Here is a 26,486-nt window from a genome sequence, read left to right as displayed (position 1 = left end):
TGTCCATCTGGTTTCTTCTCATCTTTCTCAAAACAGTGAAGTGAGAGTGTTTTATATAACCTCCTGAATAATGTAACAAAGATAACCTGTCTACAAAATTAATTAGAGAACCAGTGCAGGAAGCATGCTTGTTGGGAGTTATTTTTTAAGTTATTCACAATAAGAGCATAATGTTTTTGCCTTTATCACTTGCACCCCTCATCAGTATTCAGAGCGTACTCTTAACATTTCAGCCTCAAATGAACTTCTTTGTTACTTTCAATGTGCTTAGTATCATTGAAATGTACACTGAAAAATGGTTAGGATGGTAAATTTTATATTGTACATTTTGCCACAATTAAAAAACTCATTTGGAATTTGGAGGAAAAAGAGATGGCTCACTTGAAGCTGTCAGAAGTTGGAATTGTAGAAAGTATGATTTTGCTTCCTAAACTACTTTGTAGAAGTGCTCCAAATTAACATTTTAATCAAACACAGCATAAAAGCTGTATGAGAGTAGGGGCTGTTTTATTCACCCTGTTTCTTTAGTACCCAGAAGGTTGCCCAAGGCTCAAGAAAGAGGGATGGGTGGATGGAAGGGAAGAAAGAAACCATCGCCCTGGATTCTCTGCAGCCCTGTCATTCCTCCTAACTTGTACTCTCAGATGGTGACAGCTGCCCCATCCGGGTGTGCTGGAAGCCTTGGCTCTAACCTACAGTCTCTCTCCATCCTGGGAGTCTCACTCCAGATGCTAACCTGCAGTCTCATTCCAGCCTAGGCTCTAACCTGCTTACCTGCGGTCTCACTCCAGCCTAGGCTCTAACCTGCTTACCTGCGGTCTCACTCCAGCCTAGGCTCTAACCTGCTTACCTGCGGTCTCACTCCAGCCTAGGCTCTAACCTGCTTACCTGCGGTCTCACTCCAGCCTAGGCTCTAACCTGCTTACCTGCGGTCTCACTCCAGCCTAGGCTCTAACCTGCTTACCTGCGGTCTCACTCCAGCCTAGGCTCTAACCTGCTTACCTGCGGTCTCACTCCAGCCTAGGCTCTAACCTGCTTACCTGCGGTCTCACTCCAGCCTAGGCTCTAACCTGCTTACCTGTGGTCTCACTCCAGCCTAGGCTCTAACCTGCTTACCTGCAGTCTCACTCCAGCCTAGGCTCTAGACCGCTTACCTGCGGTCTCACTCCAGCCGAGGCTCTAACCTGCTTACCTGTGGTCTCACTCCAGCCGAGGCTCTAACCTGCTTACCTGTGGTCATTCTCACTGCAGCTCCTGCTCTCCCCCTTTCTCACCCAGGCAGCACCTCTCACTACCCTGAGGCAGGTGGTCTTCCCTGAAGGGTCAGGTCTCCCGCTTCCTCCCCGTGGGCCCTCCTGCTCATTCTGCAGTCTCGTCTCGTGACACCCCATACACGCGTCATGCTGTCCTCAGGCTCTGAGCTGGCTAATGGTGAGCCCACGCCCAGTGACAGACCCTGGGTGGGTGGACAGGCAGGGTCTGAGCCTGTGAGTCCCCAGAAGGCAAGATTCAGACGTCTGGTGCTTGACACCAGTCTCCCCTTTTGTAAGATGATCCGCTGGAGGCGCGGTGCTTGTCCTGTGAGAAGTGAGGACACACCGCAGGAAGGTTTCACTGTACCATAAAAAGATGAATTGCTTGTTAGCCTAACTAAAGATTATTTTACGCTGAATTTTTAATTTTAGAAATTAATTTCATGTTGATGGAATGCACACTTTGTAAAAATGTCTCTTTTAAAGTATAGAAGTGATTTTAATGTGAAAAATGTTGGTTTCATTAATGAGGTGGATCCAAGTTAGTGGTTCTTAATGGAGCAGGGAGGCGGTTGGCACCCAGGGATTTTTGGCAATGTCTGCAGATAGTTCTGGTCATCATAGCTAGGGAGGAGGGTACCACTGGCATCTAGAGGTTGGAGGACAGAGATGCTGTGAAACCTCCCAGGATGCAAGGACGGGGATGCTGGGAACATCCCAGGATGCAAGGACGGGGATGCTGGGAACATCCCAGGACAGACAGGACGGGGATGCTGGGAACATCCCAGGACAGACAGGACGGGGATGCTGGGAACATCCCAGGATATACAGGACGGGGATGCTGGGAACATCCCAGGACAGACAGGACGGGGATGCTGGGAACATCCCAGGATGCCAGGACGGGGATGCTGGGAACATCCCAGGACAGACAGGACGGGAATGCTGGGAACATCCCAGGATATACAGGACGGGGATGCTGGGAACATCCCAGGACAGACAGGACGGGGATGCTGGGAACATCCCAGGACAGACAGGACGGGGATGCTGGGAACATCCCAGGATGCCAGGACGGGGATGCTGGGAACATCCCAGGACAGACAGGACGGGGATGCTGGGAACATCCCAGGATATACAGGACGGGGATGCTGGGAACATCCCAGGACAGACAGGACGGGGATGCTGGGAACATCCCAGGATATACAGGACGGGGATGCTGGGAACATCCCAGGACAGACAAGACGGGGATGCTGGGAACATCCCAGGATGCCAGGACGGGGATGCTGGGAACATCCCAGGACAGACAGGACGGGGATGCTGGGGACATCCCAGGACAGACAGGATGGGGATGCTGGGGACATCCCAGGATATACAGGACGGGGATGCTGGGAACATCCCAGGATATTCAGGACGGGGATGCTGGGAACATCCCAGGACAGACAGGACGGGGATGCTGGGGACATCCCAGGACACGCAGGATGGAGATGCTGGGGACATCCCAGGATATACAGGACGGGGATGCTGGGAACATCCCAGGACAGACAGGACGGGGATGCTGGGAACATCCCAGGACGTGCAGGACGGGGATGCTGGGAACATCCCAGGGTATACAGGATGGGGATGCTGGGAACATCCCAGGACATGCAGGACGGGGATTCTGGGAACATCCCAGGATATACAGGACGGGGATGCTGGGAACATCCCAGGGTATACAGGACGGGGATGAGGGGAACATCCCAGGACGTGCAGGACGGGGATGCTGGGAACATCCCAGGACATGCAGGACGGGGATGCTGGGAACATCCCAGGGTATACAGGACGGGGATGCTGGGAACCTCCCAGGGTATACAGGACGGGGATGCTGGGAACATCCCAGGACGTGCAAGACGGGGATGCTGGGAACATCCCAGGGTATACAGGATGGGGATGCTGGGAACATCCCAGGACATGCAGGACGGGGATGCTGGGAACATCCCAGGATATACAGGACGGGGATACCGGGAACATCCCAGGGTATACAGGACGGGGATGCTGGGAACATCCCAGGGTATACAGGACGGGGATGCTGGGAACATCCGAGGACGTGCAGGACGGGGATGCTGGGAACATCCCAGGGTATACAGGATGGGGATGCTGGGAACATCCCAGGATATACAGGACGGGAATGCTGGGAACATCCCAGGACGTCAGGACGGGGATGCTGGGAACATCCCAGGGTATACAGGATGGGGATGCTGGGAACATCCCAGGACGTGCAGGACGGGGATGCTGGGAACATCCCAGGGTATACAGGACGGGGATGCTGGGAACATCCCAGGACATGCAGGACGGGGATGCTGGGAACATCCCAGGATATACAGGACGGGGATGCTGGGAACATCCCAGGACGTGCAGGACGGGGATGCTGGGAACATCCCAGGGTATACAGGATGGGGATGCTGGGAACATCCCAGGATATGCAGGACGGGGATGCTGGGAACATCCCAGGGTATACAGGACGGGGATGCTGGGAACATCCCAGGACATGCAGGACGGGGATGCTGGGAACATCCCAGGACATGCAGGACGGGGATGCTGGGAACATTGCAGGATGCACAGGACAGCTCCCACAACTAAAAATTATCTGGCCCAGAATGTCAGCAGTGCTGGGGTTCAGAAACTGTGCTCTACATAATGTCTCTTATATCTGTGTGTGTCTGTTTGTTTGTGCGTGTTTTCCATCACTTTAAAATAAAGTTTATTGAAGAAGCCTCTAAAGCTTGCTTATACCATTTGGGAAATTCAACTAGGCCGGGCGCGGTGGCTCACGCCTGTAATCCTGGCACTCTGGGAGGCCGAGGCAGGTGGATTGCTTGAGCTCAGGAGTTTGAGACCAGTCTGAGCAAGAGTGAGACCCTGTCTCTACTAAAAATAGAAAAACTGGTCTGGTGTGGTGGGCGCCTATCGTCCCAGCTACTGAGGGCGGCTGAGGGAAGAGGATCGCTTGAGACCAAAAGTTTGAGGTTGCTGTGAGCTGTGACGCCACTATACCCAGGGTGACAGAATGAGACTCGTAAAAAAAAAATTCCCTCTTTTTGTTAAAAAAAATGCTAGAGCTTTTTGGTTTACACTTAATAGTACCATTATAATTCTGTTTCTTTCTTTTCCTTTGCTGGATAAAATAAGGCCTCTAAAGAGTCAGAAACTGTCGGGGTTTACTTTGGTCTGGTGTTTGGGAAGAGTATAATGGGAGGCGATCGTGGGGGTGACTCCATAAGCTTCCCGCGTCTCTTAGCTGCCGTCTTTCTGTCCCTTCTGCCTTCCCACCTCGTTATTTCTAGAACATAGTCCTTGCTTGGGATTAACTTATCAGCACATATTCGTGGAGTGTCTTGTGTGGCAGGCACCTAGAGGGCCCGCCCCTTAACATTACTCAACGTCCTCACAGCAAGGTTGCGGGAGAAGGTTGGTGCCATTCCTGATTTACGACACAGAAATAGGCACGGGTGGTTAAATCATCGGCTCCCTGTAACAGAGCAAATCAGAGGCAGAATTCAAAGAGGAACCAAGTTCTGTCCGATTCCAAGGTTCCTACCTTTCCTATCACACCCCCCCATCCAGAACTTTTAATGGCTGCTTGTTGCCAACAGGAGTAAGACTCGCCGTCGGTATCAGCACGGCTTGAGGGAGAGATGCTTACAGGTCCAGCTGCACCTCCTTATCCTCTCAGGGCCAGAATTTGCTGTGTTCCTTCTTAGTCCAGAGGCAGCCATACATTTTTCTACCTTTGTACCTCATATATATATATATTTTTTTGAGACAGGGTCTCACTTTGTCTCCCCTGGGAGAGTGCTGTGGCATCATAGCTTACAGCAACCTCAGACTCCTGGGTTCAACTAATCCTCTTGCCTCAGACTCCCACCTAGCTGGGTCTACAGGCCCCTTCCACAATGCCTGGCTATTTTTAGAGCTGGGGGTCTCGCTCTTGCTCAGGCTGATCTCGAACTCCTGAGCTCAAATGATCCACCTGCCTCGGTCTCCCAGAGTGCTAGGATTACAGGTGTGAGCCACTGGGCCCCGCCTCCTTATATGTATTATTATTTATTTAAAATACTCCCTCACACCCAAGAAACCTCAGGGATCCTTTTAAGACTCTCCTCAAGAGGTCTCCACTTGTACTTCTGCTGGTCCCTGCATTTCTCAGCACTTCCCAGCTCTCTTCTGGACATGTGCAGAACGGCACTTCCCCACCCTTTTGAGTTAGGGTGGGGCCCCCTGACCTGTGTCGGCCCATAAGCCATGAGCAGAAGTGACCCGTGTCCCTTGTGGAAGAGTCAGTTCCCACAAAGACTTCTCCCTCTCTCCCCTGGCGTGGGGAGTAAGCACATTTCAAGACAGTGGCAACTTTGTCCTGTTGGTTTCTGTGTGACTACGATGGGCCACCTGCGCACAGATGGAGTCTCCTGCACTGAGTCTGCCACGCTTCATACGCACTTTGATCGTCGCTGCTTCATTTTCGAGTGCGGACGGTGTTTGTGTCTGTGTTCTTTGACGGACTGTGACTTAAGTTCCCTAAGAGCCAGCACCTTGCAGTGAGTGAGCCTTATTTACAGTAGGTATTCAGGGAAGATTTGTCAGAACACACTCAAGAGTCAAGAGAAGTTAAAAAGACCTTTGACCTTAAGCTGGTTTGAAGGACTAAGGACGGTCTGATCTTTCTGGGTTTTTTTTTGTGACAGGGTCTCACTCTGTTGCCTGTGCTAGCACAGTGGTGTCGTCATGGCTCACTGCCACCTCCAGCTCCTGGGCTGGGGTGATCCTCCTGTCTCAGCCTCCTGAGTAGCTGGGACTATAGGCACATGCCTGGCTAATTTTTTAAGTAACAGGGGTCTTGTTATGTTATTCAGGCTGGTCTCAAACTCTTGGTCTTAAGTTTTTGCCTTAGCCTCCCAAAGGCTGGCATTACAGGTCTGAGCCACCAGCCTGACCTGATTCTATAAAAATACAGAGCTTATGACTGGCGCAGTACTTTGAGAGTGTACACGGATGCCTTGTTTGTTTTTGTTTTTTGGAACAGTCTTACTGTGTTGCTTTTGGTAGAGTGCTGTGGCATCACAGCTCACAGCAATCTCAAACTCTTGGGCTTAAGCGATTGTCTTGCCTCAGCCTCTCAATAGCTGGGACTATAGGTACCTGCCAAAACGCCTGGCTATTTTTTGTTGCAGTTGTCATTGTTGCTTAGCAGTCCTGGGCTGGGTTCGAACCCACCAGCCCCAGTGTATGTGGCCAGTTGCCCTAACCACTGAGTGATGGGCACTGAGCCGCAGCTGGAGATTTTAAACATAGTACTTGAAGATACTTTTGTATACATGTCATCCTTAATAAAGGGCCTGCTAACCCTCCTTTGGCAGGCAAGTAGGATTTTTAAATCAAAGCCCTATTACCTTTCGCCACCTGGTGGCAGTATCTCTTAATTGCAGGTAGTTCTGATGGACCGTGGTTGGAAATTGAATCTGCAGATAAAACATGTAACATCATCTAGAATTTATACGTGAAAATGCCTACAGTCTCTTGAAATGTTCAGCTGTTGGTATTTAAGGGCCAACGTGACCAACCTAGGTGTTCTGAAAGAAGAGACACACATAAAACTATTTGGAGACAGTGGGTTTCTATTTACTTAAGACCTTCAGCTCAACCCATGGGGCTGCGTTCTGATAAATGCATTGTAAGGTTGAAAAGGCCAGTGTTGAGCCATCATGAGTGGGGATTGTCTGGATAAACAAACCAGAGGATTTGTTTGAAGGGAGCTGTTTATGGTCCGGGTTGCTATCAAGGCCACCATGGTGTGCAGGGTTGAGCACGTAGGCTTTGGAGCCAACCTGCCAGAGTCTTTTACTTGTTTGACTTGGGCAAGGGACAGACTCTCTTTAGCTGACAGAGTTGGGGTGAGCTAGGGAGGCATAACTTCTATATTTAATGTTAACCCTGAAGTTGACTATTTTATTCTTTTCATCTTGATTTAAAAATCGTTTCTAATGATTAAAATATACAGCCAGAAAAAGCTAGCCGTGTTCTAAAATAATAGGTGTTCTAAAATAATAGGTGTATATCCTGGATAAATACACACTCAGCAGAAGGTCTGATTGCCAGCTTTGCTGTTCCTTTAAGTAAATGCTATCCCATTAAAATTTTAGTTGGTTTTTCATTGGTCTAGAATGTGATGAAATGAATCGGATATAGACTTTCAATATAGGTGACATGGTCCTAAACTTGTAGCCGGTAGTCTCTTGTCTGCGATTTTTTTTGGGGGAGAGACGATTACAGAAACATCAGTCACTAGTTTCTATAAATGTTTTATGATGCAAATTGAATGTGATGAAATATTAAAAATATCATTCATTAAATATTTAAAAGTTCAGTCTTTGGAACTGGGCAAGTCGCAACATTCTACTGCCAGTTTAAAGGAGCAATTTAGAATTACAAAATGAGAATACTGGGAATATAGCTATAAAATTTTTTTTTTTTTCCTGAACCATTAACCCATTTTCGCTGTAAGCCTTCCCGTAGGAGGATAGAGATTGATGTTTTGTGTTACTGATCATCCAGGTTTTCTGGTGTTTGTGCTGCCTTCGTATTTTCACATCCCTGTTGGGTTAAATAAAGGCAATTCGTTGATTTAGTTTAAGTCTCAGGAATAATATGGACTCAAATATTGGAGTAATCTTCAGTTCTATTTGTTATGCTTGTAATTTTATTAATAAAACCTGGAAGTATGAAAATAGATTAGAACCAAATATTGCTATTAACGGCTTATCAAACTAATAGACTGTGTAAACAACGGGGTTTTTAAGAGTCTTTTCTTTAAAGTAGCCTGTAAACTGTCTTACCTATGTAACAACAGGCTATATTCCCACCTACATCGTAGTGTGGCTGGTTTAAAAAGTTATTTGGGGGAGACCAGGTGTGGTGGCTTATTCCTGTAATCCTGGCACTCTAGGAGTCTGAGGCAACTGGATTGCCTGAGCTCAAGAGTCTGAGACCAGCCTGAGGAAAAGTGAGACCCCCATCTCTACCAAAAAATGGAAAAATTAGCCAGGCGTTGTAGGGGGTGAGCGCCTGTAGTTCCAGCTACTTGGGAGGCTGAGGCAGGTGGATCTCTTGAGCCCAAGAGGAGTTTGAGGTTGCTGTGAGCTGTGATGCCAGGGCACTCTAGCCTGGGGACACAGAATGAGACTGTGTCTCTAAAAAGGAAAAAAAAAAAAGTTATTTTGGGAGGATGCTGCAACCTGAGTGCAAAGTGGAGGTCTCCTCTCTGATCTGCCAGAGCTCTGCCCCCGAGCCCAGATTCAGACTGGCTGGGAGGCTCAGGCTCCTAATGATGATAACAACAGCAGAAGGTGTGTGTCTTCAGAGCAGTGGAGTTTGAGATAACAGTTCTAACTCCTGTCTCCTTTCTTTGGTTGCACACACAGTTAACAAGCACAAGCCATGGCTGGAGCCCACCTACCATGGCATCGTTACGGAGAACGACGACACGGTGCTCCTCAATCCCCCGCTGATGGCCCTGGATAAAGATGCACCTCTGCATTTTGCAGGTAGGAGCATGGTTTTTATTCACTCTCGTTAAAACTGGACTAGACAGGAAGCATTTCCCATGTCCCATGTGGATTATTCTGGGCTTTTCTGAAAATGTGTCCATAGCTGAGCTTGTTTATGGCTCCTATGTACCCCTGTTTTCCCTTTTAATAGTTTGGGGTAGCTGACAAAAAAGCCTGTTCTTACAGTTGAGAAGCATATTTAATTTAATGGTATCTTTATATTATTTGTCTTGATGTAGCCAGATCACGCCTAGACCAGGGCAGGTGGAGTGCACTGTGTTAAAGTGCAGACACAGATACCGTGGGTCCAGGTGGACCTGAGGGGAGTCTGCCTCTTCCACCTGCTCCCTGGCGCTGCTGGTCCTGCTAGTCCTTGAGTGGTCAGGATGAGAGATTCCACCTTGAGCGTGGCTTGCATCACCTGGATTTCAGTGACCTGACAACACCGACTTGGAAAAGTTGAGCAGTCTTTATGGAGGAATGCCTTTATGGAGGAGATTCATTAAAGGGAGAATCTATCCTTGAGTTACTCGCTGAGATTGTCACCCGTGTCTTTGTTGAGACGATCTCTAGGGTTGCTCTGGAGACTGTCACGTCGCAGCCTCCTCCTCGCACGTTGTGGACGCTTCGTGGTGCTTCCCAAGTCAGAACTGCTCTGGTTTTACTCCAGGCCTGTGGTAACATCCTTAACTCCTAGAGGAAGGCATTATTTCACCCTTCTTTGCCCTGGAGTTGGAATTGACATTTGAAAGCGTATTTTTATTTTTTATGAGACAGTCTCATTCTGTTGCCCTGGGTAAAGTGCTGTGGCGTCATAGCTCACAGCAACCTCAAACTCTTGGGCTCTAGTGATCCTCTTGCCTCAGCCTCCCAAGCAGCTGGGATGACAGGTGCCCACCACAATGCCCAGCTACTTTTTCTATTTTTAGTAGAGAGGTCTCACTCTTGCTGAGGCTGGTCTCAAACTCCTGAACTCAGGCGATACACCTTCTTCAGCCTCTCAGAGTGCTAGAGTTACAAGTGTGCGCAACCTGCCTGGCCGTAAAGTGGATTTTTAAAGAGGCAATTTTGCATGATATGTTTCGGTATCAAAACTTCTCATATTAAGGAGTGTTCTGTTTGCCTAGGAACAAATGAGAGAAATCAGATGAACATATATAAAACATATTGCATGTTAAATTTACTGTGGTAAGTTGAGGGAAGTGAGTTCGATTTTGTTTCTGAAGAGCTATTTAAAAAATAAATTTGTACTTAATTCTGTTCAAGTGCCACATCACATTTTCAGAAAAGGAACCTGAGAACCAGCTTGTGCCACATGAGTGCCTGTGTTGTGGAGACAGAGCCTCCCAATTGATTTTACGAGTTCGTTGATTTTTAGAGAGAAATCCGATTAGACCAACAGAGGGAACGCACTGCTCTGTGACCTCACACACATCTTTGTCTAGCAGTTGAGGTCATTTATTTTTATTTCCTCCCCAGATTGCAAATTGATCTTCTCTGCAACTAACTAGATTTTTTTTTTTTTTGAGACAGAGTCTCAAGCTGTCATCCTGGATAGAGTGCTGTGGCGTCAGAGCTCACAGCACCCTCCCAACTCCTGGGCTTAAGCGATTCTCTTGCCTCAGCCTACCAAGTAGCTGGGACTACAGGCGCCCACCACGATGCCAGCTATTTTTTGTTGCAGTTATCATTGTTGTTTAGCAGGCCTGAGCCGGGATCGAGCCCGCCAGCCTCAGTGTATATGGCCGGCACCGTAACCACTGTGCCACGGGCACTAAACCATCTAACCAGATTTTTGAGTGTTTGTGCATATACACGTGCAGTCATGGGTCTCAGAAGAGGAGGATTCCTTCTGGGAAATGTGTCATTAGGGGATTCCATCCTCTTGCGGACGTCACGGAGTATACTTAAACAAGCCTGGACGTACAGCTGGCTGCACACCTGGGTCGCAGTCCTGTACAGCCCTTGAGCGCAGTGAATACCGTAGGCAATGGTAACACAACGGTAAGTGAACATATGTAAACAGAAGAGGTACAGTGAAAATGTGGTCTGATAGTCTCAGGGGACCAGCCCTCTGTGTTGACTGAAATGTCAGTACGTGGCGCGTGACTGTGTGCAAGCCCACCTGTGCACGCCATATTTGGGTACGTGTGGTCTCTCCTTATGACTGTGGCAGTCAGTGCCATACAAGTTATTTTTGAGTGGATTTGTGTACATTTCTGGCATTTCCTGCATTTTCAGAAGTGATTGCAGTTGAGAGCTCTGTGTTTCCTCCCTCAGGCCTTTCTTCACTCTGCCTGTGGGCAGCCCCGGTCCCGTCCCACTGCTGTGAGTGATGTCTGTGCTCACAGAGCGTCTGTAACAGCGGTTCTCAACCTGAGGGTCGAACCACCCTTTCACAGGGGTCGCCTAAATACATCCTGCATATCAGATAGTTACACTACGATTCGTAACAGTAGCAAAATTACAGTTACGAAATAGCAATGAAAATCATTTTATGGTTGGGGGTCACCATAAGAGGAGGAACTGTATTAAAGGGTCGGGGCATTAGGAAGGTTGAGAACCACTGGTCTGTAACAACGTTCCAGGCACTGCTCTGAGTGCTTCACAAATACAAATGTCTATGTAACGCACAGAAACCCAAAGGGGCGAATGTGCTTTCAGCCCCTCCCATGTTACAGAGAGGAAGCAAGGTACAGAGCAGTTAGATTATTTGCTCTGGGTCACACAGGCAGGATTCCAACTCAGGCAGGATGGCTTTTAGCCACGAAGCCATAACTGCGTTTGTTACTGCAGAAAATTACAGGCAGTGGAAAATGAAATGTACCACAGGTGTTAACTCTGAAAGCAGAAGTCTACCCACGCAAGATCACTTAATGTTTTTATTTTGCTAACTATAAAAAGAAGCATTTATTTGTTTGTTTTTTGAGCGAGAGTCTCACTTTGTCACCCTTGGTAGAGTGTTGTGGTGTCACAGCTCACAGCCACCTCAAACTCTTGGGCTCTTGAGATTCTCTTGCCTCAGGCCTCCCAAGTAGCTGGGACTATAGGCACCTGCTGTGTTTAGAGACGGGGTCTTGCTCTTGCTCAGGCTGGTCTCCAACTCTTGAGCTCAAGCCATCCACCTGCCTGGGCCTCCCAGAGTGCTGGGATTACAGGGGTGAGCCACCCCGCCCAGCCCAGAAAGAAGCAGTTTAGATTCAACCCATGGTGGTGACTTGATTGGGATTGCCACAACAGACAGATACGTCGCTGTTGTTCCTGGAGGTTTTCACGGGGTGGGGTAGGGTCCGGCACAATTACTCTTATAATCCTTATTTCCTTCCTTTTTCTTGAAGATATAATTCACGTACCATAAAAATCATCCTCGTAGAGTGTACAGTTCACCGGTTTTTAGTATATTCACAAAACTACGTAGCTGTCGACTTCTGTCTGATTCCACAGTTTGCATCGCCCCACAAAGAAGCCCTTGCCCCAGGCGGCGACACTCCTCTGCGTCCTGCAACCCCAGCCCTTGGCACCCTCTCCGGATTTGCCTCTTCTGGATGTTCCACATAAATGCAACTTGTGGCTTTCTGTGACTGGCGTCCTTCGCTTAGAGCATGGCAACTTCAGAGTTTGCCCATGTTGTGGCATCTACCAGCCCTTCATTCCTTTTTAGCCCTGGATAATATTCCATCATATGCAGGAATAAGTACCTTCTGTTTGTCCACTCATCTACGGATGGGCGTTTGCCCTGTTTCTGCTTTTAGCTGTTATGAATAATGCTGCCGTGAACATGCGCGTGCAGGTCTTTGTGTGGACACACGTCTTAGTTCTCTTGGGCGTACACCTAGGAGTGGAGTTGATACCTTGACTGAAGCGTGGGGTCCGGGTCCCTTTGCAGGGGCGAGCGGCTGCATGGCAGGAAAGGGAGCACCTTCCCAGCCACCATGTCACTCCCTTCCTCTTCTGCTGATTCAGCATCATCCCTTCTGGAACACTGCCCCCATGATACCACCTGCCGAGGGACACGCTCCCCTACGTCAGTGGCACTGATGTGGGAGACTGCTGGTACCACTCAATGTGGAATGCTGGCCCCATGGCACCATCTGACGTGGGATGCTGCCCCTGTGGTACTACCCAACCTTGAATACTGCCCCCATGAGGTAGGTCAGGAACACAGACCCTAGAGCCAGCCTCCCAGTGCTTGGATCCTGGCTCTGCCACTTACTGGCTATGTTACACTGGGCAAATTATTTGCCCTCCTGTGCCCAGTTTCATCAGTGGTACAAGGATAATGTCAGAGTGTTTATTTTTACATTTGAAGAGCTTAAAACAGTGCCTGGTCCATGGTAGGTACTACCCACAGAGCCCAAGCATTTGAGGTTGCTGTGAGCTGTGATTTGCCACTGCTGTCGTTATTAATTAACAGCATCTTTTAAGAATATATTTTACCTTAACATTCCGTGAGAAATGTTTTCCCATCTTTCCACTAAAGTCTTCGTGGTGTCTCATTCCCTCATAGAGTTTCTTATGTATTTTGGGCGTGAGACGGAGACCAGATCTGGACCTTTATCTTGACCTTAGCTTGGTTTTTTAGTGACATTGAATTTAATTCAGCAGCACGAGGAGGAGGATGACTGTGGTGGTGGCAGCAGTGGGGTCCTCACAGAGTGGCAGGGGGTGTTCTGAGAGCCTCCTGTGGGTTACTTTGTTTGATTCTTCTCAGCAGTAGACCCTGTCACTGTTCTGGTTTTCCGGTGAGGAAGCAGGCTCAGAGTGTGTCTGCAGGAGAGACCACCTTGTTCTTTTTATCCCTAGTACCGGTCAGCGCCCAGGACACGTTGAGGTCTCATAAATAAGTGTAGGAGAAGCGAGTGAGTTTGCCCAAGACCGTACAGCTCGTAAGTGATAGAGCTCTGGCCTGGATTCTCAAGTTCAATGCGTGAACATTCTGGTTCCATCTTACTACAAGATGTGTGTGTGGGGAACCCCTGGAGTTTGCTTGTCTGAAATAAATACATGTGTTATGTTGGAAGCTCAGTCACTGAAGTGCTGTGTAAGTTGTCACCAGTCAGACATTCCTGTTAAACAGAGAGAGTAGCTCAGATCAGTGTCTTCTTGGGGTAAACCAAGGGGACAAAGTCTTGATATTTGTCAAGTATTTTAGGAAATTTGAATGACGCAATTTCTGACTCCACTTCTTTTCCTATTAGTCTGCTAAAAGCCCGAGTAGACGTGAGTAATAAAACATACTTTATGTATTTAATGAAGAGTTAAAAGTTTGAACCTTTTGTCTGGGTTCCATTGCTGCTGCTCTGAAAATGACACTTTCTATTTTGCCTGTATTAGAAGGCTGGGTGTTTCCCCGCCCGCCCCCTCTCCCTCTTAAGCCCTTCCCTTCAGTAGCTGGTTCTATTGTGGCGTTCTTTTTCCTGCCTTACCAAATTAAGTGTGGATGTTTTGTAAGATTGGTTGAATAATAATGATACGAATAGAATCTAAAAGAAATTTCAGGTCAGGCATAGTGGCTCACGCCTGTAATCCTAGCACTCGGAGGATGAGGCAGGTGGATTGCTTGAGCTCAGGAGTTTGAGATCACCTTGAGCAAGAGAGAGACCCTGTCTCTACTAAAAGTAGAAAAACTAGCCTGGTGTTATGGCACATGCCTGTAGTCCCAGCTACTTGGGAAGCTGAGGCAAGAGGATTGCTTGAGCCCAGGAGTTTGAGGTTGCTGTGAGTTATGATGCCACGGCACTGTACCGAGGGTGACCAAGTGAGTGGTGACCAAAAAAAAGTACCCTGAAACACTGTGTTGATTAGAGCCACATATAAGCTTGTCCTAGAAAATGGCCTGGACTAGCAAGCAAGGAAGCCAAAGTTCACAAAAAATGTGAGACAATCTAATATCAAGCTCAATCCCAGCTGATAAGTTTGGGCATCAAGGCAGAGCAGTGGGAAGTGGGTTAGATGGTTGGATTTGCAGGGACATTGAAGGGGCATGCATGTTGTTTAGCAATTGTTTATTTTTCCTTAATAGCCCCCTGATCTCTTTCCCATTGGGTATAGATGGTGAGTCCATAACCCATTACCCCACCACCCCCAGCCAAGTGTGTGCACAGCCCAAGCTCAGCTGAACGGATGCTTTCTCTTTGGAATTTGAATATTGAGCAGAATGACAAAGATGCTAGGAATAGTCGCAGGTTGTTTTGCCACAGGACTGTTGTGATTCCTGTTTCCATCTACCTGTTTTCATGTCCCTTTCTTGGGCCTGCAGTTAATTCCATGAGTTCCAGTAGCTTTCCAGTAAGGGCTATTTTCCCAAGTTAACTAGAATGGATTTCTGTTGCTTGCGACCAGAGAGAACTGTCAGAGGCCACACTAGTGACTGCCATAAGGAGAGAAGGATCCACTTGTGATAGAAGGACAGGATCCCCTGAGAGCCAGGGAGACTTGCAGGACAGGCCACCCTCAGAGTAGGAAGATGACTTTGAAAGGACAGCAGAGCCAGCCTGAGGCAGAGGTTACTCGAAGGCACAGAGGCGGGAAGTGAGACCAAGTGCTGTCAGCTGGGAACCCCGGGCATGACTTAGGATATCTCAGACATGGACTTTGTTGGATTCATCTGTTTTTCTAATTCCACATCCCATTGTTTCTACCTCTTTTATTTATTTATTTATTTATTTTGCAGGGGTTTTTTTTGTTTTTTTTTGGCTGGGATTGGGTTTGAACCCACCACCTCCAGCATATGGGGCCAGTGCCCTACTCCTTGAGCCACAGGTGCCACTGGATTCATCTGTTTTTTTTTGTTTTGTTTTGTTTTTTGTGGTTTTTGGCCGGGATCAGGTTTGAACCCACCACCTCCAGCATATGGGGCCGGTGCCCTACTCCTTGAGCCACAGGTGCCACTGGATTCATCTGTTTTTTTTTGTGGTTTTTGGCCGGGATCAGGTTTGAACCCACCACCTCCGGCATATGGGACCGGCGCGCTACTCCTTGAGCCACAGGCACCGCCCTGATTCATTTGTTTTTTATATTTTTATATTTTGCCTTAAAAAATTTCTTCGGGGCCGGGCCCAGTGGCTGCAACCTATATAATCCTAGCACCCTGGGAGGCCAATGCCATGGCACTTTACCCAGGGTGAGACTCTGTCTCAAAAATATATTTCTTCAGTAAAGTTCTTTCTATTTTAGATGATCTTAGGGGAATGAGGTGGGGGAAGGATTTGTCCTGTTCCCAGCTGGACTAGCTAGAGGTCTTCCAAGAAGCCTGGCAGGGCATTTTCAGCACAATGAAAACGGGTTTGATATAGATTCCGCAGCACAGCCTTGCACAGAGTTTGCCAAGAACAGTGTGAGGAGTGATTCTGAGCCATCCTTCCCTGGGGTGTCTGGGGTATGTGAGGTATGTTGTGAGGCGAGGCTGAGTTTAGGGCAGCTGGGGTGGGGTGTCCCCGCCGTGCCGTGCCTGTCATTGCTGTGAACTGTACACACAGTGAAGGAAGGAAGGAGACAGGGAAGGGGAAGTCAGTGACAACTTTAAAGTTTAAAAAATTGGTTCCCGGGAGATTGGAGTGTCATTGATAGAAATTGGTCTCTGGTTTGGGGGAGGAAGATTTAAGTTGAGTGTGTAAGTTTCAGAGGCAGCAGGATGCTCATTATGGGAAGTATCTAAGGAATTATTGCTGATTTTGCTAGCCGTCATAACGTTACTGTAGTTCTGTTAAACAAAGTCAGCCCTCTGTATCTGTGAGTTCCTAATCCATGGATTCAACCAAGCTGGGATCGAAAATAATTTGAAAATAAAAAGATGGGGCTGGATGTGGTGGCTTACATTTATGATCCCAGCACTTTGGAAGAATGAGGAGAGAGGATCACTCAAGCCCAGGTGTGTGAGGCTGTAGTGAGCTGCGATCACGCCACCCTACTCCAGCCTGGGTGACAGAGTAAGACTCTGTCTTTAAAAAAAGAAAAAAGGGCTTGGCACTTGTAGCTCAAGTGACTAAGGCGCCAGCCACATATACCAGAGCTGGCAGGTTCAAATCCAGCCCGGGCCTGCCAAACAACAATGTCAACTACAACCAAAATATAGCCGGGCATTGTGGCAGGTGCCTGTAGTCCCAGCTACTTGAGAGGTTGAGGCAAGAGAATCGCTTAAGCCCAGGAGTTGGAGGTTGCTGTGAGCTGTGATGCTGTACCCAGGGCGACAGCTTGAGACTCTGTCTCAAAAAAAATATAAAAAAAGGTGTGTCTGTCCCGAATGTATACAGAAATTTTACTTCCTTGTCATTATTTCCTAAATAATACAGTACAGATTGAGCATCTGTATTCAATGTAAAATCTGAAATCTAGCTGGGCACAGCGACTTATGCTTATAATCCTAGCACTCTGGGAGGCCAAGGTGGGAGGATTTCTTGAGCTCAGGAGTTGGAGACCAGCCTGAGCAAGAGCAAGACCCCGTCTTTCCTGTAAAAAGATAGAAAAACTAGCCAGGGCGGCGCCTGTGGCTCAGTGAGTAGGGCGCCGGCCCCATATGCCGAGGGTGGCGGGTTCAAACCCAGCCCCGGCCAAACTGCAACAAAAAAATAGCCGGGCGTTGTGGCGGGCGCCTGTAGTCCCAGCTACTCGGGAGGCTGAGGCAGGAGAATCACCTAAGCCCAGGAGTTGGAGGTTGCTGTGAGCTGTGTGACGCCACGGCACTCTACCAAGGGCAATAAAGTGAAACTCTGTCTCTACAAAAAAAAAAAAAGAAAAACTAGCAGGTGTTGTGGCGGGTGCCTGTAGTCCCAGCTATTCAGGAGGCTGAGGCAGGAGGATCATTTGAACCTAGGAGTTTGAGGTTGCTGTGAACTAGGCTGACTCACAACACTTGAGTCTGGGCAACTGAGTGAGACTCTGTCTTTAAAAAAAAAAAAAGAAAAAGAAAAAATCTGAAATCTATAATGTTCCAAAATCTGAAACTTTTCGGGCACTGGCATAACTAGTGGGAAATTGCACACCTGACCTCATATGATGAGGTGTAGTCAAAATGCAGTCATGACTTTTTATTTCATGCAAATATAAGAAATAATAGTATATAAAGCATAATGAATTTCATGTTAGACTCAGGTACCCTAGATATCGCTCATGTATATGCAGATATCCCCAAACCAGAAAAAAATTTGAAATCTGAAGTATTTCTGTTCCCAGGCATTTCAAATGAGGGATACTCAGCCCGTGTAACAACCATTTATATAGCATTCACATTGTATTATAATTAGAGATGATTTAATGGTGACTTGCCAGAGCTGCACCTAGGTTATATGCAAATACACTGTTTTATATCCGAGACTTGAACATCTTTAGCTTTTACTATTCTGGAGAGGTCCTGGAAGCAATCCCATCCCCCACAGATACGGAGGGACAACTGTATTTATGTATGGAACAATGTCATGCCTTGGGTTCACATTACAAAGCTCCACCCATCAAGCAAGTCTCCAGGGAGAGTGAGGCAGACACCGAGCACATAGCCTTTCTCCCACTCACTGTCCTCTTTCTCCGTAACTGAGTTCGGAGAAGGACTCCATCGGCCAGAGACCAGGGAGCCAGTCCAGATTGTCACTTTCACTATCCATTTGGTTACAAAGTCCTGTCCACTTCCCTAAAACCCCCCTCAGCGTTTCCTGCTGACCCTGCTTCTCTAGCTCAGCCCTTGTGCTGTAATATCTGAACTCTGTAACTTGTTCACTGTCCCAGCCTCTCCCTGGTCAGATCCGTCTTCCTCATTAAAATGAGGGTCGTAGGTCAAATGAGCAGGTGGCCCCATGGAGTGGGTGCCCCATGGAGCCCAGCTGGTTCTGCAGGTGGCTAAGTGGGCTCAGCCCTACCGTGCACAGCCCCAAAACTGGTGCAGGAGACTGCCTGGGTGTAGAGCCTGTGCCATGTCAACTCTGCCCCAACAGCCTATGACCTGGCCAAATGGTTTTTAAGTCACTGCAGTAAAGGGCAGTGTGATGAGCAACTTAGTTTGAAGCACCAAATCCTGTTCGTGGAACCCGTTACAGTAGCCAATTTAAATACTCAAAACAGTAAGGCCACATGGAGGGGCTAAAGTCACACATTTTTGTTTTTTTCTTATAAATCAGACCTAGACTTTTGGAGAATAGCCTGAGAATACCTAAGTTTTTAAATGTATATTCTCGTATTTGGTAGTCGTACCTTGTAGATACCATTCAAGGTAGTGGAATATTTCCCCCAGCAAACTGTAATAGACACATGTTCAAAGCTGAGGCGCTCATTCCCTGCCCTCCCTGCCAGGCTGCTGTCTGCAGCGGTCTCTCCATTGTCAGTACCAGATAACTTCACCTTGCAGGTCTTTGCTCATAGCCTGATGGCGACAGTGTCACCCTGGGTTTTGGAGCTCACCCTGAGTCTGACCACTTCAACACCTGCTTCTGGCCTTCACCGTTTCTCACCGGGATTACTCCAATAACCATTTTTGCCCTTTGCCAGGCTTACTTTCAGCGCACCAGGCAATGGGTCCTTTCAGAATATAATATACACTTACCTCTTTACTGCTTAAAACACTCCGCTCTGGCCACTTCCTTCTCACCTGGAGGAAGAGCTGCCTGCCCAGTGCTCAGAGGCAGCGGGGCCTCCTGGCTCCTTTGTGGGACCTTTACCCCCCATCCCCACCCCCAACCTGTATCTGAACTTGCAGATAGTCACATGGTTTGTTTCTGAGTTTTCTCCAGTCTGTACTCAGACACCTGAAATCTCACACGGAAACAGGTATGGAGGTGCAGTCAGTTATCATTTTTTTTTTTTTTTTTTTAAGAGACAGAGTCTCACTTTGTCACCCTCGGTAGAGTGCTGTGGCATCACAGCTCACAGCAACCTCAAACTCTCAGGCTGAGGCGATTCTCTTGCTTCAGCCTCCCAAGTAGCTGGGACTATAGGCGCCCGCCACAATGTCTGGCTATCAGTTATCTTGACTGTTCATGGTCAGTTACTGATCTAATTCCTTTAAAAAATTTTTTTTTATTTTTTATTTGATCTAATTTCTTATTCTATAACCACCACCCCCCACACACGGCATTTGACTAGTTTTTAAAATTCCTGAGATGCTCTGGTGCCCTTCTGCACTCCTCACTCTCCCTTGCCTTGTGCTCTAAAATCTCAAGGAGAGACTGGAGAGCTTACGGCTACTGGCAAGCAGTTCGCTCCTGGTAATCTCACAGTAGGTCAGACATCGTTTCCGGGGGGTTCTCCAAATGTATCTGTGGCTCCTTATTTAGCAAGGCACTGGGTTGGTAGCATTTCCTGGGCCACATGTGTCGTCCTGGGGGTCTTAAGTCTGCACTTACCCGTGTGGCGATCTGTTAGGAAAGCATGCTGTGGTTGGTGCCTGCAGTCCCAAGGTGCTGTGGGCCTGCCTTGCCATGTGTCTTCAGACCAGCAAACTCCACGTCAAAAACAAGACGTTTTCTCTGAATTAAAACTGGGCAACCTAAATTATTTTTAAATGTGTTTGCAATATTTATGTATGCCCAGAAAATACAATGTAATGAATTCGCACATTCTGGAAAGCAATTTGACATGTCTGGTACCCGGCACTTCTACTCACAGGTATGGCAGAGATCAGCAGACCTTCTCTGTTAAGGGCCAGGCAGTGAGTGCTTTTGGCTTTACACCCACAGGTTCTCTTTGGCAATGATGTGACTGTAGTGAACTCTGTCAGTGCAGTGTTGAAAGCAGCCGCACGTCTAGTTAAATTAACAAGCATGTCAGTTCCAATCAGATGCTATTCATGGACGCTGATATTTGCATCTAATATAATTTTCTCATGGTATGAAATACTATTTAAGAAAGGTAAAAACCATTTTTAGCACGTGGGCTGTTCCAAAACAGGGACAGGTCAGCTGTGCCTGGAAACCACAGCGGGGAGACCTGGTTCCCGGGCAGCACCGTCCAGCAGAACTCGCGACGGTGGTGGGAGCGCTCTGTGTCCACAGAATCCTCACAGCAGTCACCAGCCTTGTGTGGCAACTGAGCACTTGAAATGTGGCCAGTGGATGTTTAAGACCGTTTAATCTTAACGTGCCGTTTAGCTTTCATTCAAATAACCCATGTGGCTGCCGCAGGAGGCACGGTTGTTGTAGCCTGGTTCAGAGACAGCAGAGCAAAGGAATTATGGCATTTTCACACAGTGGAAAATGAGTGATCGATAGCAGACATTTGCAGAGTGCTCTCTTTGTGCTAAACAGCGTCCTAACAGGATTCTAACAAGTAGGTAGGAGTGCACAGTGAATAAACTACAGCTATGTCCTTCAGCAAGGATGAGGCATCTTAGACGGACAGGGCTGCCTGGGGAAAGCAAGTCACAAAAACTGTATCCCATGTGATCCTGTCTTTAAAATCTTTAAAAACAAGAGGAAGGAAATGACACTGTTCAGGGGAAATGTACAACCCTTCATAAAAGCAGGGGAGCTCATCTCAGGCTGCTTCACCTTTGGGGGTGTGCTGGTGCCAGCCGGGAGTGGGTGCTGAGTGTGGAGGGGCAGCGGGACTGACCCTTCTCTGTGATTGAAGGCGTGGTAGGCAGGCCCTGTGCTGACTGGGTGTAGTGATGTAGACTGTGGGAACAAAATTTTCACATAATAAAAACAGTGGTCATGGCAGCATCACTGTCAGTTTTTTGTTTGTTTGTTTTGCAGTTTTTGGCCAGGGCTGGGTTTGAACCCGTCACCTCCGGCATTTGGGGCCCGCGCCCTACTTCTTTGAGCCACAGGTGCCGCCCCACTATCAGTTTTTTAAATCCATTTTCAGTTCACTTTCAAGCACACATTCTGTTGGCAGAAGGGTTTGTATTTGCTGCCCTGGTAGGGTACTTTAAGTTAGAAAAACATTGTTATGTATTCAGTGCAAGAACTAAGGGTTAAAACCTTTTGCTCCAAATTTCCCCCCACCCCCCACCCCCGCCTTAAATCTAATGATGAGGTGTACTTTACCAGAATCTAGCTGAGAATTTAGTTTGAAAAGGAAAATCTGAAAACTGTAAAATAACAATATAGATTTGCTTACTAATTGTTGTCAATCAAGGCATTCATTAAATGAAAAATCCTAACGAGAAACTTCATAGCAGAATTTTATCCTTAAGTTAGTATAATTTCAGAATTACACAGTTGTTCAATGGTAAGTGGGATTCAAAGTGACATTTTGTTACTGAGGGTCCAGTTTCATTGTAGCAATCCTAGTAGCTGGCTACGGAGCTTATTAAATTATATATCAAATTTTTCTGTGTAATATGTGCATCTTTGACTTTTTTCCTTATTATTCCATCTTCATTCTTTCCTGTATTACTGACATGGGTTTATCTTTTCTCCCTTTAGAGAGTTTTGAGGTGACAGTCACCAAAGAAGGTGATAAAGGGTTCTTTCTATCCCTCTTACGACTATTAACCCACTAACTTTGTTTATAAAATTGGGAATCAGCCCTTAAACAGAAGAAAGCTGTCATGCTCTTTTAATCCCTGTTTACTCTCCTACTTTGTTTCTGTTTTAAAATATAGTGATGGAAATTGTATGTAACCAGACCCTTGGTTAGAAATATCTGGAAATCAGACATCCATTTGAACTGTGTGGATAATCACATATATTTTTATTTAATCGAACATTGGAGATTTGAGAGATTTGCTTCATAACAGTTTTCTGTTGGAATTGTGGAAGAGTTCTGTCTGATTTTTTTTTTTTTTTTTTTGTGGGTTTTGGCCGGGGCTGGGTTTGAACCTGCCACTTTCGGCATATGGGACTGGCGCCCTACCACTTTGAGCCACAGGCGCCGCCCAGTTCAGTCTGATTTTTATGTTAACTACATATTGCAAAGTTTTATGTAAACATCAAAACATTTGTAAATGGTCTCCCACAGGCAAGAGTAGAAATGTAGATTTTTAACTCCTGGTGAAGATCAGGAGCCAGTTTCCATGTCCTTAGGTTCCCGGGCTGGCGTCTTTTTGAGGTTTGATAGATTAAAGGCAGAAACAAAGCCAAGTTCAGCAAATCCCTCCCCGTGATAGAAACACTAGATAGAAATAGGATAGCTGTTGAAATGGATGCCTGAAGTTGGTATTTCTACTGGTCTCATTCAGTAGTTTGTTTTGATTCCCTAATTTTAGCCAGGCTCATTGCACAGGAAGACTTGTTTGATTTTTTTTTTTTTTTAATGACAGAATTTCTGTAATTATGGTGCTGATCCTATATATCTCACGCTGCTTCCTCTCTCAACACTTAACTGCATATTTTAGCTTCTCTCTGGTCCAAATCAAAGTCGCGGCTTGGCCCTCCCAGTGGCTGGGGCAGCGCTGGTGTGCTGGTGTTCTCGGGCCCTGGCTGTTTTACCCTCGAGCTGTCCTAAGTGCTCCTGTGGAATGCCTGTTATCTTCTTCTCTCTTTTGTATCCCTGCATGAATGGATGCAAAGTAAACAAGTTGCTTGGAAAACCGGAATATGCTTCTTTTTTACTAAAGTCCCAGAACATCCCTGTGTTAAAGCACAGTGCCCCTGCTTTGTCCACAGACCCTCCAAACCCCTGGCTGCAAAATTGTTGTCATTTCTTTTCTCTGGGGGTGGAGAGATGGGGAGGAGGGTGAGGTGCAGGAGGTTGGTGTGGCAGGAATTCTAACCTGCTGTGCTTTGACTCCCCAGGTGAGATTTGTGGATTTAAGATTCACGGGCAGAATGTCCCCTTTGATGCAGTGGTGGTGGATAAGTCCACTGGTGAGGGTGTGATTCGCTCCAAAGAGAAACTGGACTGTGAGCTGCAGAAAGACTACTCGTTCACCATCCAGGCCTACGACTGTGGGAAGGGACCCGATGGCACCAACGTGAAAAAGTCTCATAAGTAAGCAAGCTGGACCAAGAGTGAAAATAGCTAAGTGACCGTGTGTGCGTGTGAGCAAAGTGCTGGGGCTCTTGCCTTGTCCCAAGACTTTTCTTGAAATAGAAGGCAGAAGTTAATTCTCAAGGGTCCACATTAGATTGTATACTCTTTGAGGGCAGGAGTCATGTCTGATTGTCTGTCTGGGTACAGCTCCTCGCCTGAGCCTGTCACATAGTAGGTTTTGAATAAATACACGAGTGAATAATTTCATCCCACCAAATACTCCATTAAAGAAAGTAAGGCCCTAAAAACATTCTTAGAAGAAAATACGACAAAATTTCAACTAACACTGGTTATCACTGGGAGGTGAGTTTATGGATCATTTTTATTTTCTTTCCCATATTTTATTTGCCAAACTGTTTAAATAACAAATTTTTATAGCCAGAAAAATGTTTTAAAGAAGTGGCAATTACTTAATGTAGCTAAAACATTTTAGTGCAAAAAGAAAAAAAGAAAAGAAACTAAGGCCCTACATTAGTGAGTAGGGCGCCGGTCCCATATGCCGAGGGTGGCGTGTTTGGACCCAGCCCCGGCCAAACTGCAACAGAAAAATAGCTGGGCGTTGTGGCAGGCGCCTGTAGTCCCAGCTGCTCGGGAGGCTGAGGCAAGAGAATCGCGTAAGCCCAAGAGTTAGAGGTTGCTGTGAGCCGTGTGACGCCACGGCACTCCACCCGAGGGCAGTACAGTGAGACTCTGTCTCTACAAAAAAAAAAAAAAAAAAAATTCTGAAAGGCCACTTTTGGCCGGGCATGGTGGCTCATGCCTGTAATCCCAGCACTCTGGGAGGCCGAGGCGGGTAGATTGCCTTGAGCTCAGAGGTTCGAGACTAACCTGAGCCAAAGTGGGATCCCGTCTCTACCAAAAAAAAAAAAAAAAAGCCAGGTGTTATGGCAGCACCTGTAGTCCCAGGTGCTTGGAAGGCTGGTGAGGCAAAAGAATTGCTTAAGCCCAAGAGTTGGAGGTTGCTGTGAGCTATGATGCTACAGTACTCTACTGAGGGCCACAAAGTGAGACTCTGTCTCAATAAAAATAAAGAAAGAAAGAAAAGAAAAATTAAAAAAATAATAAAACCTTCAAACTAAGACAATTGAAAGCAAAAAATTAAAATTAAAAAAAAAAAGGCCACTTTTTCCAGAGGAAGATCATTTTGTCATGTTCATCTTTTCCTTCGAATCCTAAGGGCATGAGATGGATCATTGCTGGGGGAGTGAGCTACTGACCCCACAGCTCTGGGTGCCTGGCTACGCTGCCGGTCGAGATCTCTTGGTATAAGGACAAGACTTCGGATAAGGCGTAGACTTCGAATTCTAGTCTTTCTCTGCCACTCACTAGGCCTCCCACATTAGGCAAATTTAATTTTGTTGAGTCTCAGTTTCTACTATGTAGATCTACTAAGGAAAGAGGGGCACATGTAGGCCAGATGGTACCACATGGCCATTGTGAGGGTCAGACCGAGGCGCTGGGATGAGGATGCTCTTGGTGAACACTGGGGTGCCAGATGCCAGGGAATCACCCATCTTATAGTTTTCCTTGAAAAAGGTTGTATTTTGTCCAAAGACCTTGTCTGAGAAATGGGCCCTGATTAATAGCCCTTGAAACCTGTAATTTTCTTTGTTTGTAGCTTGGTCTGCTGACGCCTTAATTTTCTTTCTTTCTTTTTTTTTTCCTTTTTATTTATTTATTATTTACTTATTCGTTTTAACATCACTTTACTATTTTGATGGCTCTTCCATTTTAGTTGTAATTCCTAATTTTTTTTTATTGTTAAATCATAGCTGTGTACATTAATGCCATCAAGGGGTACAATGTGCTGGTTTCATATACAATCTGAAATATTCTCATCAAACTGTTCAACGTAGCCTTCATGGCATATTCTTAGCTTAATTTTCTTGATAACTGCACTGGTGTGGTGGGAGGTGGTTGGGGAGGTGTTGCTCCTTCTGAGGTTTTTTCATTTTTTTTTTTTTTTTGTAGAGACCGAGTCTCACTGTACCGCCCTTGGTAGAGTGCTGTGGTGGCGTCACACGGCTCACAGCAACCTCTAACTCTTGGGCTTACGCGATTCTCTTGCCTCAGCCTCCCAAGCAGCTGGGACTATAGGCGCCCACCACAACGCCCAGCTATTTTTTTTGTTGTTGTTGTAATTTGGCTGGGGCTGGGTTTGAACCCGCCACCCTTGGCATATGGGGCCGGCGCCCTACTCACTGAGCCACAGGCGCCGCCCCGGTTTTTTCATTTTTTGAGTTAGTGCTGGGTGGTCTCATCTCTGTCCTATGCCTTCAACCTTTTTTATCTTATGGTGTACTTGAACCTATAGTTAAACTTCCACAACACATTTAAATTATGTTGATCAAAAAAAGAGTTAAAAAAAATATATACTTACTGTGCTTTGAACTTCTTTTTTTTTTTTTTTTTTTAATTATTTTATTTATTTATTTATTTTTTTTGTAGAGACAGAGTCTCACTGTACCGCCCTCGGGTAGAGTGCCATGGTGTCACACAGCTCACAGCAACCTCTAACTCTTGGGCTTACGCAATTCTCCTGCCTCAGCCTCCCGAGCAGCTGGGACCACAGGCGCCCGCCACAACGCCCGGCTATTTTTTTTTGTTGTTGCAGTTTGGCTGGGGCTGGGTTTGAACCGGCCACCCTCAGCATATGGGGCTGGCGCCCCACTCACTGAGCCACAGGCGCCGCCCAATGCTTTGAACTTCTTTTGAAAATAATTTAATGACCTTTAAAAGTTTTTGAGGCACAGCTCAG

General features: G+C 46.9%; 1 protein-coding gene across 4 annotated transcripts in view; it reads left to right on the top strand.

Moving 5' to 3' along the window:
* CLSTN1 (calsyntenin 1) overlaps positions 1-26,486 on the top strand; it is a 74,909-nt gene that overhangs the window by 28,231 nt on the left and 20,192 nt on the right. For 2 of the 4 annotated variants that reach the window (XM_053577276.1, XM_053577273.1), the window contains exons 2-4: positions 8,702-8,824; positions 22,180-22,209; positions 23,491-23,686. In XM_053577276.1, the coding sequence (XP_053433251.1) occupies positions 8,702-8,824; positions 22,180-22,209; positions 23,491-23,686 (349 nt within the window). The remainder of the gene's footprint in view (positions 1-8,701; positions 8,825-22,179; positions 22,210-23,490; positions 23,687-26,486) is intronic. The other 2 variants (XM_053577277.1, XM_053577275.1) reach the window with 1 other exon arrangement.

The sequence above is a fragment of the Nycticebus coucang genome, chromosome 22, assembly GCF_027406575.1.
Source record: "Nycticebus coucang isolate mNycCou1 chromosome 22, mNycCou1.pri, whole genome shotgun sequence".
Lineage (NCBI taxonomy): Eukaryota > Metazoa > Chordata > Mammalia > Primates > Lorisidae > Nycticebus > Nycticebus coucang.
The sequence above is the reverse complement of the archived record's forward strand: the minus strand, read 5'-3'. Positions and strand labels throughout refer to the sequence as shown.